The sequence below is a fragment of the Miniopterus natalensis genome, chromosome 5 (assembly GCF_054644295.1).
Source record: "Miniopterus natalensis isolate mMinNat1 chromosome 5, mMinNat1.hap1, whole genome shotgun sequence".
NCBI lineage: Eukaryota > Metazoa > Chordata > Mammalia > Chiroptera > Miniopteridae > Miniopterus > Miniopterus natalensis.
Window position 1 is genome coordinate 87,213,379 of NC_142085.1, and position 18,304 is coordinate 87,231,682.

Here is an 18,304-nt window from a genome sequence, read left to right on the forward strand (position 1 = left end):
GTAAGGTGCTGAGCTGACTGAACCCCAGGTAGTCAGCTCCAGAGCCCACACTTGACATTATACTCTTGTTGCTGCTCAATAACAGTGGCAATGACTGAGCAAGGGCTTTCATGTAGTAAATCATTTGTCACAGAAACCCTAGGCAGCTCAGAATTTTACAGTTCAGGAACCAGAGGTCCTAAGGGGTAAAGGGACTCTCTCCAGGTTACGCTGCTGGTCATGGTGAAGGGGACTTCCAGCCCAGGCAGTCGGCCTCCAGACCCCTGGTTCTTAACCACTGGACTGCACTGCGTTGGCCAGTGCGTGGCCTGCTTCCTTGTTCTGTTTGCCCTGGGAAGGGTATTGGTGACCTAGCCAGCATGCTCCTGGGTGTGTGTGAGTCACTGGGCTTACAGCCTAGCAGGCATGCACGTGAACTCATGGTTTGCTCATTAAAATACATTTTTAGTTTGTTGAGCCTTGACTGTTTGCATAATGACTAAAGATAAGTTATTTGTAATATATTCAAGTTGATTGATTGAAATTTCACAGTTCTTGTTTTGTTCCTCCCCTCCAAGTTTCTTCTGAAAACCCATTAAATGGTAGGTTTTAAAAGGAAAGACTCTGGTGAGTGGGCCTAGGAGTGAGCGTGAGGAAGTTGTGGGCCACCTTTCTGCCCCTGACCTGTGGATTCAAATCCCACCTCCACCTTATGCTGGTTGGGACCTCAGCAGGAGATCCTCTCCTGAGTCTCTAGTTTCCTGTACATAAAATGGGCTGATAATACCTGCTTCACAGGGGAGCACCTGGTCTGGTTCCAAATAGGTCTAAGGGAATGCCAGCTGCTCCTGTCCTTTCCTTCAGTTGGTTGGGTTCTGAATTAGAGGATGGGAGACTTTACACAGTGAATGGATCTTCAGGGATATTGGTAGGATGAAAAAAAAAGTACGGGGAAGGGAAAAGCACAACTGTTACTGCTAATAACTAACATGTCTGAGTTCTGTGCTTCCTACACTGTTCTGAGCACTTCATTAGTTTGTTTATGCCTCCCAACAGCCCTGTGGGTGTTCTTATTGTCTCTGATTTACAGATGAGGACACTGAGACCACACTCATCCACCTAGGAAGTGGGGGAGCCAGGATTTGAACCCAGGCACCCAGCTGGTGCTTTGGACCACGGGAGAAGAGATTACCTTTATACAGATTACAAGAAAAATAAAATCTTAACTAAAATGAGAGAGGATTGAGAGAGTGAAAGTCCCTTTCCATTGCCCGGATTCTAATTTTTAATTCTTAAGTGGGAACTCGGGCATGAGTTGAACAGGTAGCAAAATTTGTAATGCTGAACTATTTTCAGTCTTAGTTACCTACTGTATGTGACTCCATGAGACAGGATAAATTGAGTAATTGTAAAATCCTCAGCCTCCCAGCCATGCTGCGTGCTGGTTGTCACCTGGCATCTGTAAGGTAGGGCTGTGTATGCTGGCCTTCCCTCCCATCTCACCACATTGCTGAAGGACCACACCTGGAGGTGTTTTCTTGAATTCTCTGCTCACCCAAGTTCTCTCCATTTGTGGTCATTCTGTTCCAGGTCCATAAAGAGTCACACGGAGTGCTTGCCTCCCCTCTTCTTTCTATTGCTGTTTTATTAACTCTTATGGGGCTGGCGTGGGAGGGAGAAGTGCTTAATGGGAAAAGTAATGTGGGCTCCAGGGGTTCTGGAGCAGTCACCCATCCTCATAGGAACCCAGCTGTCCACCTGGAGGAGTGGGGAGGAAGGCACGTGTGACAGGATGTGTGGCCTGGAGGATTGCTCTGCTGGGGGAAGGCACTTGCTTGGAGCTGCTGTGGCCATGTCACGGACATTGAGCGCAAAGGCCAGAGCCACAAAAAGCATTAAAAGACAGCATTGGGGAAAAAAGTTAAATTTTGCAGTTTGATGTTTGATAATTTATCATAGCAGGGAAAATAATGGAACATGTAGGAAACCAGAGTAAAACCAGGAAAGAGTACACAGAAATGGAAGGAATCAATAGTTATTGTATGCCTGCCATTCATAAGGCACAGCATTGGGCCCAAGAGGCCAAAGGGTGCTCTGCATTGGGGGAGGCGTGAAAGCATATGAATAGTTGTCATCGAGGAGATGAGATCCTGCAACGCAATGGGTGAGCGCCTCCTGTCCTGCAGCCAAGGAGAAAATTGCTCTCGGTGGTTGGGAGGCAGGACCTCAGCTGGGCTGGGAAGGATGGGTGGGTGCTGGCTGGAGGGAGGGGTTGCTGGAGGAGGAAGGGCAATGCATAGTGACAGGGATGATTGGCAACAGCCCCACATTCTGAAAGGGTAGTTCCAGGTGCCTTGAACCAAGTGCCTGTGTCACTTAGTATCTTGAGTTTCATTTTAATTTTGTTTTATTGTCTGGGTATGCGTATCAGTGGGCAGAGTTTTGTTCAAATACAGTATGTCATGAAAAGCGACTTAAAGAACAGGGGTATCCAGAAATTGAGTGGGGCACTTCCAGGGTTAATTCAGTGGCTCCCTGTCCCTGGTGACCTGGGTGGCTCCCATCTCTCGGCTCTCTATCTTCTTATGTGTGGTGTGGCTGCAGCCACTCAGGCAACGCTTACAAACACAGTTATATCCATTGAAGACAGAGGAGGCTTCCCTGGCATCCATCTCTGCACTAGGTGGGGAAACCTTTTCTTGTAGTGCCTGGTTGATTTCCCGCAGAATCCGTGCCCTAGTGGGGAGGAAATCTGGAAAGGCGAGGGTCTGGCATTTTCGGCCTCTGTTATGGGAGGCAGGTCTGGTTGGCAGGGGACTCGGGTGGGAGGGTGGCAGAGAGTAGCCCTGGACAAACAGCAGTTGGTGCTTCTGTCCTACCCCAAAGAAAATCCCGTCATCTCCCATGGCTCCTGTTCCTTCTTTAGAACAAAGTGGGCACGATGGTGGGAGAGGTGTGTCCAAAGAAACAAACAGCCATAAACCTGTAACGGGCATGTCAGTGACAGCTAAGTGTGAAGGCCTTGGCTATCACTCTGAGTGACAGGGAAGTCACTGGAGAGTTTTGGACTGAGAATGAACACACTAGCCTGTCCCTGGAGTGGCTGGGTAGAGAGCAGAGTGTGGGTGCTAAGGATGGAAGCAGGAAGACCATGGAGGCTGCTGCAGTCAGTGAAAGATGGCCGAGGCCAGACCAGAGAAGCGAGAAGGGCTGAGTCTCACTATGCTTTGAAGGCCTTGTTGATGCATCAAATGTGGGGAGTGGGGAAAAGACAGTTGTTGAAGACGACTCCATAGTTTTTGACCTGAGCGCCTTTCCTGAGATGGGAAGACTACAAGTGAGAGTCACTGGAAGATCAGGAGCTTGGTGTTAGCCACCCCACACGAGATGCTGACTGAATACCCAAGTGGAGGTGTCAAGCAGGCATTTCTCCTAAGTCTGGAGTTCAGCTGGGCTGAGATAGGGACTTGGAATTGTTCGTATGTTCATTGTCTCTAAAGCTTGAAACAGGGTGAGGGTCACCAAGAGAGTGACAGTAGAGATGGGAAGAGAGGCAAAGAGCAGCATTATGTAAATGTCCCAGTAAGACAATGGTGACATTTGGCCTTGAAGAGCCCTGCAGAATAGTCTTCCAGCTATTTTCTCAGGAGAATTGATGTCTCCACAGATTTCACCTTATTTGGAAGAGGTCCCTGGGGAAATGGTTATGAATATTCATTTGTAGTGAAGGAAAGCAAGACTTATAGCCATTTGGATTATGGCCACAAGCTCTGGGCTTGGCTTTCCAAAAGGTGGTTTTAGTTTCTCTAGGAAATACGTCTGATATTTTAAATCACTCATGAAATTGAAATTAATTTAGAAGGGACCTAAAGAATCCAAGCTGACCCTAAGGCGACAGTCTGTTCCATTTGCATGTGAAAAGTCTCCCAAGGGCCTGGGGTCTCCAACAAGGCCAGAATTTTAGAGATAGTGTATTAGGTACCTGAGTGTGAAAAGGACCTGGAGAGGAAGGCTGACAATGGGTCTCGTCAAGAAAAGAAGTTGAGAGACACTGAACAGCAGGGTCTTGAAGGATGTCTTCCGGCCCTGGTTATCTCGTAGAAGATTTCTTCAGCTGCTGTGCTAGACTTGGCAAGGGCGTATGGGGAAGTGGGGAGCCCCATCCCTGCTCCCTGGCATCTCAGCACCAATTTGAGGGAACTACACGAATACATGTGAGCTAACTTGTGAAAGTTGAGTTGAGTAGATGTTTTCTGGGTGCCTATTGTGTCTTGTGTCTATGCAGACGGACTGACTCTTTGTCTTCAGGCACTCAGCTATGTAGTATAGACCATATGGGTCAAATGATTTTAAAACGTGGCAGCCATGAGAGATGGAGAAGCGAGGGAAAGCTTTGTGGAAGGTGGGACATACAGGTGAGCCATGAATGCTGGGTCATATTCAGATGGTTTGGTGGGGAGAAGAGAGCGTTTCACATCAGGAGAGCAGGGTGTGAATGGCTAGTCTGGAGTCTGGCTTGGCCACGCTGGGAAGCACTATAGAATGTAAGCCCTGGAGCTTGATGCTTGGGTTTGAGTGCTGCCTCTGCCACTTAATAGCTTTGCAATCAAAGCTAGTTACCTACCTTCCTAAACCTGAGCTCTCTTATCTGGGAAGTGGGGATACTAGTGGTTACCTCAGATAGTGGTTGTGATGACTAAGGAACCATTTGGGGACATTGGAAGCCATTAGGAGGAGTTTAAACGTGATCGAGTTGGCTATGGGGAGTCCCATAGGCTTTCTTTGCAGGGGCAGTGGGCTAAAGTGCTGTGGTACTCACAGTGGAAGACACATCTAGGGGGGCAACTGGTGTGAGTTGTGTGGGCCTGCACTGGGAGACCGCGTGCTGGGAATGAAAAGTGGTTAGGAAGCAAGGTGTCACCTCTTCCTAGCTGGAAGTGTGGGATGAATGAGAGAAGGGCATAGGAGGTGACTGCAAGGTTTCAGGATGGGGTGCTGGAGAAAGGGCAGAGGCAGGAAATGGGGAGTGGAAGCAGGTTTTTCATTTATGTTACTTTGCTTTTTAATGAGGTCCGTTTTCAACCTGCTTATTATAAAGTGATGCAGGACTTGAAAGTGAAAATGTCTTGGGAGACACTGTGAGTGGGGTCAGAGATGGTTCCTGGAGGCAGGAAGGACTATGAAAGAGGAAGCAGGGTAGCCAGCTTGGAGCCCGCAGTGTCCTGTCCTGGATCTCAGCTGGAGAACTTCCAGAGGGGGGAGGGTTACTACAGAGGAGGAGGTCTGGGTGGGGAGAAGCCTCTGGGTGGGAGGCTGTGTGTTTTTTCTGCATCATGGCCTTGCCTGAGCACTTACAAAAACATTCCTCCTGGTGGTGGCCTGATCGCAGAGCACATAAGCTATCTGCTTACCTGGATGCCCTGGGCCTTTATTGGTATAGGTTAGCTTGATTATTAGAGATGCGTTGGCATCTCAGCAGGGAGATGAAACAGGAGGTAAGCAGAGAAATTGCTGGGCGCCTGGTTCAGGGCAGGAAGTGTGTTGTGAGGCAGCTGGGGGTGTGGGATGTGAAGGTGAAGTGGCAGGGGACACACATCTTGAGCTGGTCTCACCGTGGCCTTGACTCCTCGCTTCTGCTCCGGCTGCTCCTCCGGTCTTCCTGTTGCCATGTCAGATTTTGTTATTTTGTACAGTGTAGGCCAGCGATTTTCCACCGGTGAGCTGCAGAATTTTTAGAATATGAAATCCTTGACTACTTAGGGGCACTGACCTTTTTTCCCTTAGACTGTCAAATTTAAAAATGACTATCTGGTGTGAATGAATCAAAATTATGCCTTTTTTGTCAGATTGGCAAAAATATATGTATTTTTGGTGTGCCGCAGAATTTTAGTAATTAGTTTATGGGTGCCGTGTGATGAGAAAGGTGGGAAATCGCTGGTGTAAATGTATTGTCTGGATGGAGTAGGGCAATGTCCCTGAGGTGTCAGAATCTAGTTTTTTGGTGACCTCTGTCAAAGCTTTTGGATGAGATGTCGAGAAAGGACCATGGGGGGCGGGGGCATTGTCATGCGGAATTGTGCTGTGGTGCTGTCGCCAACCCATGACACCCTGTGCTGGAGGGGTTCTCTGGACCTCAGACTTCTCAGAGTGAGGATGCCTGGAAAGGGTTACTGTTTGTCAGGAAACAGAAGGTGGAGCGGAAATGAGGCTTTGAGGCTTGTTGACCACCCTGTCCCAGCAAGCCTGGTCGTTGGAGGTGTTTGTAGCCGGTGACATTTTCTCAAGGGGGCTTTTTTTGCTTTCTCTGTCTTTTTTCTGAGTTGGGCGATGCTTCATTTTCTAATTTCCTGAACCAGGACATTTTCTAGTAAAATCAATTTAAGTGGGAGCTTTAAGGAAGGGGAAATGATAGATTTTTATTGAGTCTTTGGGAGCTCTCAGGAAAATTGGGGAACACCCCGGTGGGCTTGTGTGCTGCTGGAACTTGATCTGTGCTGCCATCCCTTTCTTAAGCCTCTTTTCAGCACTCCTTTCACCTGCTAAGGAACTGTGCTTTTATAATCAGTCATTGATATGAGTTTTAAAAATCAAAAATTTAAATAGCACTGTTTTGACTTTTTCTCTGCTGCCAAGTGATCACTCTGTGCTTTTGCCTCTACTGGGAGCCCATAGTCCTCAGAGTAGGGGGCAGGTCACCTGAGAGCAAGCAGCGGAATGGGGTGCCATGCGTGACCTTGTGTAATTTTTTAAACAACTTTGGATTCACAGAGAGCAGCCAAGACAGTACAGAGTGTGTCTTCACCCCCTTTGCCCGCTTCCTTCATGTTAGCATCTCAGAACCAGGGCACACTCACCAAAACCCAGAGCGCAGCGATGGTGCCTCACTGTCAACTGCTGACTGTGTTCCCCCAGCTTTGAGCCCATTTAGCTTTGTGTAAGATTTTTCAAAGTGAAAAGCCGTGTGCAGCTGCGTGGGCATCTTCCTTCTGCAGTGTTGAGCATGTATTTAGCGCGCTGTGCTAAGGAAGTACCAGCAGCCTGGACACCTGGGGGTAGCAGACAAGTGACAGAGGAGACCTTGTTCGCCAGCCCACATTCCACAGGGCTTTTCCAGAGGGGCATTCATGGAGCTGGGTCCTTAGCACCATCGTGCTTCCCAGAGCCTTTTCCTAGGGAGTGGCAGTTACTGTTAAGGGGCAAGAGCTGTGACATCTTGGGAAAGTGTCCCGCCTGTAGACCTCAGTTTCCCCATGTGCAAATGAAGGGGTTAGGCTTCCTCCCTGCGGCACTTTCTGTCTCTGATATTTTAGGGCTCTCAGGCTTCATAATCTTTGGACACAAGATCTAGTTGGGCTCAGGCCACTTAATCCACTAGCTGCCTCTTCTCACGAACCGCAGGGCTGCATGTGTTCAGCCTTAGGCCTGAGTCCTGAAGGAAAAGATGGGAGGTTCTTATTCCTTTATTTCTTCACTGTGCTGCTGATCTGCACAGTCACGCCCACAGGCCTGGCAGGTCCTGCTGGAGAGAGCTGACCCTGTGTCAGCAAAGCCACGTCAGAGCGATGGTGGCTCATGGGCCCCACCTTTGCCCTGAGATACGGTCCAGCTGATTTCCTGCTGAGGAGCTGGAATCTTGACCTTGTAAGGGAAAGGGTGTGTGTGTACACAAAGCCATGTGAGCCTTGTGCCACAAAAGCAAATAATCTTATCCTCTGTGGGTGGTTGAAGCCTGTCCCTCCCCCTTCCAGAGGCGTGTATTGTTACCTGGCCCTGCGTGAGGCAGAAGAAGTCTCTTCCTGCAGTCCCAGCTCCAGAAACCAGGAAATGCTAGAGGAGAAAAAAGCAAAGCAACGCCCCCCCCCCCTTTGCTCTCATCTCTTTGGGTTTACAGGTCTCCTCTTCAGGGTTTCAGGGAGGAGTCAGCCACCTCTCTGTACAAGGTTGAGTTGGAATAGCCTCGCGTGCAAGCAGAGGACCTGAGAGGGTTAGTGTTAGGATAGACGGGTCTCCTGGGTTTAGAGTAGGACCGATTGTGAGGTGAGGGCTTGCAGGTGGGGAGGGCCTCCCTCGGTCTGAGCCAGCTCCCTGCCCGCCTCTCACCCATGGGCTTCTGCTCCGCAGGCTGGCGCCTATGCGGCTGTACACACTCTCCAAGCGCCACTTTGTCCTCGTGTTTGTTGTCTTCTTCATCTGTTTTGGCCTCACCGTCTTCATCGGGATCAAAGGTAGGTACAGGTTTTGGTCATTTTATCATTTACAGTTTTCTCTGTGCAGTGCTTTTTAGCCTGGCCCAGCTGTATCCACCTGCTGTCACCCGTCAGAGGCCCATTGTAGAGGGTGAAGCCCCATTTCTCTCTGCACCTGCCCCATACAGCAGCCAGGGCCTCAGTTTAGCATGGCAGCCCTGGGCAGCCTTGACCATATACCTTTTGTTAGACAAACATTTCTGGAGGGTCTGTTGTGTGCCAGGGTCCCGCCTGGGTGCTGGGAAATCTGGAGTATGCTGGCTGACATGAGAGATGGGCCATGCAATCGTTTCAGTGTAGTGAGTGTCAGGGAGGGCGTGAGATGCTGGCAGCAAGAGGCTGCTCTGGGGATGCCCTGAGCTCTTGGCAGGAGGGAGCCTACAGATGGCTTTCACCTTGTCTTCAGGGCCCTGGGTGCTGTTTGAGAGAAATGGGTTTCTGGGAACCCTGGAAAACCAGCTGACTTCTCTGGCCCTCAGTTTTCCATTTCTGAGAAAAGGGATTAGATGGGACCATTTCAAAGGAATTTTTTAAGCTAAAATTGTTAATGGGGTGTGCCTCAAAAGACTGGTTTCTTAACCTAAAAGTCTTGGGTTGGTGAATGGACTGAGGAAGCTGGGGAGAGAGTGGTTATTTCAGTGCCATTTGCCAGCTGTTGCTGAAGATGATGATGGTGACAATGGCAACTGTAGCCAATCTCATTTTTCTGTAGTTTTAATTTACATCTCTCTGATGATTAGTGACTTTGAGCATTTTTTCATATGTCTATTGGAGATCTGTATGTCCTCTTTAGAGAAATATCTATTCAGGTCCTTTGCCCATTTTTTAATTGGATTGTTTGTCTTCCTGGTGTTGAGTTGTATAAGTTCTTTATCTATTTTGGAAATTAACCCCTTATCAGATATATATCATTGGCAAACATGTTCTTCCATACAGTGTGTTGTTTTTTCATTTTGTTGATTGTTTCTTTTGCCCTGCAGAAGCTTTTTAGTTTGATGTAGTCCCATTTGTTTATTTTTTCTTTCGTTTCTCTTGCCGTAGGAGATCTTTAGGTAAAAATATTGTCATGCAAGATGTCTGATATTTTATTGCCTATGTTTTCTTCTAGGATTTTTATGATTTCACTACTTACTTTTAAGTCTTTTATCTAGTTTTAGCTTATTGTGTATGGTGTAAGTTGGTGGTCAAGTTTCACTTTTTTGCATTGAACCTGTCCAGTTTTTTCAACACCATTTATTGAAGAGACTTGATCATTTCGTTTAAGGCCAAAGCTCTAAAAAATTACAGTGTAAGATTCTATGAAGCTTGTATATCTGTTATATCAGGACAAGCCTTGATTATATATTAGCAATTATGCTTTTTTATATTCTCTACTTAAATATTTTTGGAAGACCGGTTCATTGGATGGATAGATAAATGTTTACACTGTATAAAATAGATAGATGCCACCTGTATCATGAATGTTCTCTTGGACCTGCAGTGCAGAGAGAGCCCTCATCGAGAGCAGAGGAGAGGTTTCTGCACGTACAGAAACCGTGGAAATTGTGCACATTGTATGGCAGTCATTTTGGGTTCACCTGCGTTGAGAAGTCCTGCAGTGCAGCGGAATGGATGTTGTGTGTCTGTGTTTGTGTGTGTATGTGTTTTACATATATGGGGCACTTCTAAAGACAGACCAGGAAAATAAGATCAGCTCCATATAATGCATGTCTTTCTTGGTATTTGAAAAAAATCAATAAATTAATCATCAATGTAGGATATAACCTGCTTTTTTCCTTCTCTGTTACACTTTAGGGCCGAAAGTGATCCAGACTTCAGAAGCTCATTTTTCACTAAATAATAGCAAAAAGGTAAGACTGGGCCTGAGTGGCAGATGGTGGGGCGTATAAACTTCCAGGTCACTAGAAATGGCCATGCATTAGCGGGTCCTCCTTGTCCTGCAGTTTGCTTCTCAGGCAAAGTGCACTCTCAGTGGCTGGCCTCTGGGTCCTCCTTTGCTAAAATGGCCTTTTCTGCTGTAATCAATACCTCAGTACGAAGACAGGGTGGTGGTGGTAATGCTTAGGGAGCAGCAGTTCATTTCCAAAGGCTGGTTAACTCATCCTGATTCCTCACGTCTGCAAGTCTTATTAGATTATAAGTCCTGACAGTGCTCACTTTATCTTTGCCCAAGTGAAGACCTGTTCTCCATGCTTGGTTTCTGACTGTAACAGTTCTTCCTAATGACTGGTATTCCTTGCATGAACTCGGTTTAAATGAAATATCCTTTTTTTTTTTTCTTTTTTTTTTAATTTTCCTCGATTCTTCACCATCTTTAGAGGAAAACAAGTTCTTCCAATTGGAGAATTTTGGTTTTCTTTAATAAATACTAACTAGTGAGAGCCCAAATAACTAAAACCTTTTACTTTTCTGAGTATCAAATGAAATCTTTATCTGTAAACTGAACGCACTTGTCTTGCATTCTCAGGACACCATAACGTGTGTGGTTTAAATCTGATTATCAGACCCCAAATATTTCCTTGTTTGTTCTTCCAGTTCCCTGTTACGTGTTGACCCTTACAATTTTCAAAAAGGCAGAATGAGAAAAGTGTCCTAAAACTTACACCTTTTAATTCTCCTTTTTGCTAGTGCTAGCTTGGAAGCATCCCCTGCATAGCCTTTTCTTTGCATTTCCTTATTTTCTTTAACTCTCAGACTGAGCATCTGATTTGAAGAGGCACAGCGAAGGGATTCCTGACTGTATTTTGGTATTTTAAATTTTCTGTCTCTCGAGATGTCAGTATTTTTTTAAAATATATATCTTTATTGATTTCAGAGAGAGGAAGGGAGAGAGAGAGAGAGATATAGAAGCATCAGTGATGAGAGGGAGTCATTGATTGGCTGCCTCCTGCATGCCCTCCACCAAGGACCCAGCCCGCAACCTGGGCATGTGCCCTGACTGGGAATCAAACCTCGATCTCCTGGATCCTAGGTTGATGCTCAACCACTGAGCCACGCCGGCCAGACTGCTTTTTTTGACACTGAAAATAGCAGCCATCCCACAGATTTGCTTCTGAAGGATCATTCTTACTTCTGAAAGATGATAGATTACCCTCCGATAAATCTTATCACATTGGTGGCTTTTGGGACATCTCTGGTCACAGAGGGCTTGATGGAGGCTCGCCAGAGTATTAAAAACACAAAGAGCGCAGGCTCACACTCAGAGACTGTGCATTCAAACAGTGCTTTCAAACTGCGGGTGGGCTTCTCAAGCAACTTTCTCCATAGCCACTGCTGTAGACATGGTATTGTGTTTCTCAGTAGACACTGCAGAAGTATCATTGGCAACGTGGTCCCCTCTAATTTTTCTCCCCAAGGGTGTTAAGACTTTTCTAAAGCTGAGGATAACAGATGTCAGACAGTGACATGTCTGGCATATTGATATTAAATCAAGATTCTTGCAAATATATTTCTTTGGTGTCATTATCTTATTGTATGTCTCATCATATGCACTTTCAGTTTTTTCTCCAGGTAGCCTTTCTTGGTGTTTAAGTAGGGTATTGTCCCAAGGCTGCGGGTGGTGGAAACCACCTGCCTAGAGTTTCTCATGAGAGACAAACGGGAATTGCAGCAGAAAGTCAGGCCTTTCTTTTTCTGGGAGGCGAGATTTCCCTCATGTTTTCAGAAGGAAAACTGTGTTGTTTCTGTCCTAGCACCAATGCTGAGCCCTTTTCGCTGAATATGAATTTTGGATGTTAAGGTGAGATATTTGGTAGTTGCAATGAAAAGGTCACATGTGTTACTTAACTTTTTCTTTCTTTTCTCTCAGCTAAAGCCAATTCACATACGTTCAAATCCACTGTCCGCATACAATCAGCAGCTATGGCTGACGTGTGTTGTTGAGTTGAATCAGTCAAAAGGTATGGAGCCTGACATTTGGTCTGATTTTCCTTTGTACAGAGCACCATATTTTAAAAGTTGAAAGAGCTTTCAAATCTTTTAAAATGTGTTCAAAGGTGGATTACAAGGATGGTCTTTATTCTTTGTACTAGCAACAGGTTGAAAGCCCTTTAAATGTCCTTGGGTATCCTCAGAGTAAGTTATGGTGCAGCCCCTGGGGAGTGTTGGTCACCCCACAGGAATGCCGGTCAGCTTAGCTCAGGGAGTGTGCTGGTCAGTTTAGCTCGGTGGCTGCATGGCATAGGAGCTGCTGCAGCCTTTTTCAGTGGGCTTCTGGGAGAAAATGAAGTCCCGATGCCCCAAGCCAGTGGATCTGTCTCGCAGGGACACATGGAAGTGTCTGGAGACATTGTGACATTTTTATTATCCCAGCTGGGGAGAAGTGGGTGCTGCTAGTGTCTAGTGGGTAGAGTCTAGGGATGCTGCTGGACACCCTGCAGTGCACAGGACAGATCCCCGCAGCAAAGAATTGTCTGGCCTCAAAATAATCAGTGGTGCTGAGGCTGAAAAACCCTGCCCCAGAACATCTCCTGTTCACAATGAACCAGCTCTGTTCATCTGAAATGGCGCCAGTCATGTACCACCCCGGGAACACTCAGGCGATGGTCACCCACATGGTCTGTGTGCTATGGTTCACACAAGGGGCTTTGGTTGAGAAAGAATTGGAAAAGAACCCTTGAAAAATGCGTATTAGGAAAAAATCAACCCCCTTTTTTGGTAACTCTTTAGGAAGATAAAAAAATTTGATACATCTGTGTATTTGTCTAGAAAATGGTCTGGAGGATGGGCACATACATGTTTACTTTGGCTCTCTCTAGGTGGTGGGATTAGAGTGTTTGATGCCATCTTTATAGTTTTTTGTTCTCTGATTTTTTAAAACAATGAGCAAGTAATCAGAAAAATAAGTTATATAATCAGAAAAAAATACTTTTTATGTTGGTATAAAGTTAAATTAAAAATTTATGTGGGAAGTAAAAAGTAATTTTTTAACCATCAACTCTTTGTCCTTTCGTGAGATGAAACTGATGGATCTGAAATGCAGGCTTTTCCCTAGGCCCCTGGATAAAGGGTTGCACAGAGAACTAATAGAAAGGCTTTACTTTGCTGGCAAAGTGGGGTTTTCAAAGAAGACCCTCCTGGGTTGTCACAGAGCCAGGCAGGCACCTTTGTCAGTGTGATGTGCCTGACGTGGTCCCTGACACTGAATTTCTTTCTTTTGTAGAAACGTCTCTTCAGAGAAGCTTTCTCATGACTGTTAAAGTTGATGGTGTAGCTCAAGATGGAACCACCATGTTCATTCATAACAAAGTTCACAGTCGGACAAGGACCCTCACATGTGCAGGGGTGAGTGCGTTCCCATGGTCCATGTTACTTTTCATGCTACATTATCACAGACTTGCTTTCTTAAGTAAAATTCATACCAGCCATGGTATGGAAAAATTACCTACCCTTATAAATACTTATTAACATACAAACATACATGTACACAACAGACACACACACTGACTATATGTGGTACCTACTTTTACTGTTTGTGTAACTACTGCCTGGTGTGTCCATACATGACTGTTGATGGGCCACCTGTCACACATGAAAGTCTGCCATGGTTCCATGATCACTTTTGTTTGTTTGTTTCTTTTGTTTTAATCGTCACCCTAGGAGATTTTTTCCATTGCTTTTCAGAGAGAGTGGAAGAGAGAGAGAGAGAGACATTAATGTGAGAGAAACACATCGATTGATTGCCTCAGGTATCAAGCCTGTAACTGAGGCATGTGCTCTTGGCTGGAATTGAACCTGGGACCCTTCAGTCCACAGGCTGACACTCTAACCCCTGAGCCAAACTAACTAGGGCCGTGGTCACTTTTGATTGTGGGCTCTGGGTTGTTTCCAGGTGTCTTGGGAAGAGTGGCCTGTTGTTGAGCACTTACTCCAGGTGCAGTGTGTGGCTGTGGGATAGGAAACCCGATGTCCCAAAGCAGGGAAGGAGCCTCATTCTCAGTTTTGTCAGCACTGAATTCTGTCAGAATCAGAAGAATCAGATCAGGTCCCTGGTGTGGTGAGGAGGCGCCATCAGGACTTCATGCGTCATGGAGAGTGTGGGGAGCACCAAAAAGGGCATGCGTTTGAGTCTAGGGTTATGACAGTGGTTTCCCTGCTGGGCCTTGTGCCAGGTGCTCTGGGATGGTACCTCCTTCAGTTCTGCCAGCAGGCCCATGGGACGGGATTTGTTGTTAGAGCCCATTTTATATAAGAAGAACCCAAGGCTCACAGAGGTCAAAACATTGGCCCAGAGCAACATAGATGGTGAGGGAAGGGACCAGGATTTCAGCTCATGCTCTTTTATTCGGTAATTGTGCCCTTGGTACACATGCACGTGCCTAGTGATAGCACTGAGACACTCTGCCTGTTCGTCCTGGCCAGGAGGGTGCAGTTAGCGGAGGCCTCCTGCTCAGTGGCGGGCCCTGTCTGTGATCACTCTCTGTTGGTGGCTCTCGGAGATCCTGAGATGGGTCAGAACCACGGCCTGAAGGGGCTGGGTTGTTGGAGGCAATTGCAGAAGTGGGCCAAGGAGGAAAGTGAAGCTGAGGGGTCTGACTGGTTGTGCCTTAGCTTACCCTTCCCTATGCAGCAGTGTATTTGTGGAAATGCCAGGTTTGTTACACTGTAACTTTTTTATGCAGGTGCATGTTATTTTGAGTCATCCAAAGTAGAGTCTAAGGACTGTAAATCATTTTTGTTTGTTTCCAAAAATACCCATTTGGGTCTTTCTAAGAACTGTTTTTGGCTGGCATTGGAATTTTTCTGGGCTTCTGGCAACTTCCCTGGAGATTATCAGTTCTGATCATCTGTTGTTGAAATGTGTTGCTTCATGGGTCACTTGGTGGGAGAGTGAGTCCTGCTTGATTTAGACACAATTCTTCCCTGTGCATTTGCAGAAGTGTGCAGAAATTGTTGTGGCTCACCTCGGCTACTTGAATTACACTCAGTACACAGTGACTGTGGGATTTGAACACCTAGAGCTACCCATCAAGGAAGTGAACTTCACCGTAAGTATACCACCTGACTGCAGATGTTTCCTTGGCTCACTTGTTTAGAGCCCATTCTTCTGTTGAGTGGTTGAAATAACACAGCATCGAAGTTTTGTTATTTTTGGATAGTGGAAGACATGTACAGTTTTAAAAAGTTACCACTCTTCTTTTCTTTTACAATAATTTTTTATCTTTCAGTTACAGTTGATATACAGTATTATATTAGTTTCAGGTCTACAACCCAGTGATTAAACATTACATAACTTATGAAGTGATTGCCGCAATCAATCTAATACACGTCTAGCACTATACACAACAGTTATTACAATACAGAATGGGGCAAAAGTAGGTTTACTCCTTACTTGTATGGAAAATAATACAATAATTAATAAATAATAATACAAGAATAAACTCTGGGTTTTGTGTACTCACAACTGTAAACCTGCATTTGCCCCACCCTGTATTATTGACTATATTCCATGTGCTCTACTTTACATCACTGTGACTATTCTGTAACTACCAATATATGATTCTTAATCCCTTCGCCTTTTTCACCCATCACCCCCACCCCTCTCTCCTCTGCTAACTGTCAAAATGTTCTCTGTAACTATGAGTCTGTTTCTGTTTTGCTTGCCCATTTATTTTGGTTTTTAGATTCTACATATAAGTGAAATAATCTGGTATTTGTCTTTCTCTGCCTGCCTATTTCACTCAGTATAATACCCCCCAGGTCCATCCATCTTGTCGCAAATGGGAAGATTTCATCTTGCTTATGATGGAGTCGTAGTCCATCGATGCACCGTTATCTTCTTTATCCACTCATCTGTTGACGAACACTTAGGTTGCTTCCATATCTTCCTTATTGTAATAATGCTGCAGTGAACATATGAATGTTACGTGTCTTTTCAGTTTAGTGCTTTGGGTTTCTTAGGATAAACACCCAGAAGTGGAATTGCTGGGTCCTCCTTATCTCCTGTTCTATATCCTTTGTTTTAAAGTCTGTTTTGTATGATATAAGTATTGTTACCCCAGTTTGTTTGTTTTTTTCCATTTTCTTGGCATATCTTTTTCTGTCCCTTTACTTTCAGTCTGTGCGTGTCTTTGGATCTGAAGTGAGTCTCTTGTAGGCAGCATATGTAAGGGTCCTGTTTTGTTATCCATTCAGCCACCGTATGTCTTTTGATTGAAGCATTTCATTCAGTCATCCGTTGATGGACATTTGGGTTTTCATTTTTGGCTATTACAAATAATTGCTGTAAATATTTTAATAAACTGTCTAGAAGGATGTCTCTGGTGGTGGGCTTAATGTTTAATTTTTTTCTCTTTTTCTATTTTTTACAATGAGCTCTTATTACCTTTATAATCAGAAGAGAAAAAAAATTTTTTAAAGGCTCCTAAGACAACTAAAACTTGAAGGGGAAGTCCAGGATGCACTCTAGCCATTCACTCTAAAAAACTCGTTATGGAAAAGCTAACTCAGAGAATCACAAAGTAAGGTGGACAGCTTGTCTGTAGGGACACATTAAGAAATCAGGGAACCTTATGTAAAGTGTTTCTGCGTCTTTTATAAAATCCTCCTTGAAGACAATATCCATTATGTTGTGAACTTTGAGCCTACCCTGCAAACAGAATTCCTTTTGCTCATTGTTACAATCCTTTTATAAGAGAATGAAAGCTATTAGCTGCTAGACGTTTCAGAAATAAATTTTATGCTGAATCAGAGTAATTACTACCATCCTGGTATAGGTTTCATCTTAAAAGTATGTCAGTGATATTCTTATACACCCACCAGAATGGATGAAATGAGAAAGACAAAATGCCAGGGTTGGCAAGGATGTGGGGCACCCGAGCTCTCCTGCCCTGCTGGTGAAAGTGTGAGTTGGCACAATGGAAATACAGGCATAGATTGGCCAAAAAACATGCATTTCAATGTTCATATCACAGCAGCACAATTCTCAATAGCTGCAAACTGTAAACTACTCAGTGTTACAATGAATGCACAGATTGTGGTATATGCCTATAATGGACTATTATACAGCAATGAGAATGAGCGATTGCATGCAACATTATGGATGACTTTCATAAGCATAATGTTGAATAAAATAAACCAAATAAAAATAGTACAGAGTGTATGATTCCATTTATATAAATTACAGAAATAGACAAAATGAATCTGCTGTTAAATAGGATTAATGTTACTCTTGGTAGGTGAATGACTTGATTGGGCCATAAAGGGAGGGCTTCTGGGGTGCCCTCCCTTTATGTTTCTTGATCAGAATATGAACACATCAGAACACTGGTGTGTTCAGTCTGTGACAGTTCATATAGCTGTACACTCAGGACATGTGTAGAGTATATTATCTTTCAGTAAAAACTTAACAAAATATGTATCGCACTTTAAAAATCAGAGCTCATCAGGATGCTGCCTGCATAATCACAGACATTTCTTAGACAGCTCTTGATTGTTTGACATGTTTGACTTCTGAGAGTTTCTGTTCCTTTTTTTGGCATTTCTTTGGAAATCTTTGGTGTTTGGAGTTTTTAGTTCTGTGTTCTCGCAGTCTAGGATTGATTCTCACCATGTGTTGTATGCCCTTGGCTCTTACATAAGAGCTCAGAGCCACATGGTCACCTTCCTCTGGGCATCACCATTTGTTTCACTTGCCAGGTCTTCCTCCTTGAGGAAAATCAAGCTCAGGGTGAAAATTGCCCGAGTTGCTTCTCCAACCTTCTGGGAGGTAGAATGGTCACCAGGGCAGGCCTGGAGTGTTCAGATGCTCTGCTTTTAGCAGGATGTGTCTGTCCTTTAGCAGACATGTAGATGGTTGGTACCCCTCTTCCTGTCAGCCTGTGTGCAGGCATTGTCGTCTGTCTGGCCTTGTTGCCATGTGGCCTTAATTTGGGAAGCTGGATTTCTCTCCTTTTGTCCTTAGTCCCATATTCTGTGAGCATTTTGTTCATTGATTTCTACTCAAATATGTATCTTTTTGAATTAGCATGGCATCCTTCCATCTCTGCCTGTTTTGTCAGCTCATTCTTTTGAGTGCATCTTGCCCACGCCCCAGTGCCATGTGCTTTCAAGACCACCCTCCAGGTCTTGCAGGTACTTAT

The 18,304-nt window shown here is 45.1% G+C and overlaps 1 protein-coding gene across 2 annotated transcripts in view; it reads left to right on the top strand.

Moving 5' to 3' along the window:
• TMEM181 (transmembrane protein 181) overlaps nt 1-18,304 on the top strand; it is a 37,845-nt gene that overhangs the window by 2,502 nt on the left and 17,039 nt on the right. For both annotated transcript variants that reach the window (XM_087817717.1, XM_087817718.1), the window contains exons 2-6: nt 8,101-8,204; nt 10,020-10,075; nt 12,034-12,124; nt 13,387-13,508; nt 15,101-15,211. In XM_087817717.1, coding sequence (XP_087673843.1) covers nt 8,101-8,204; nt 10,020-10,075; nt 12,034-12,124; nt 13,387-13,508; nt 15,101-15,211 — 484 coding nt within the window. The remainder of the gene's footprint in view (nt 1-8,100; nt 8,205-10,019; nt 10,076-12,033; nt 12,125-13,386; nt 13,509-15,100; nt 15,212-18,304) is intronic.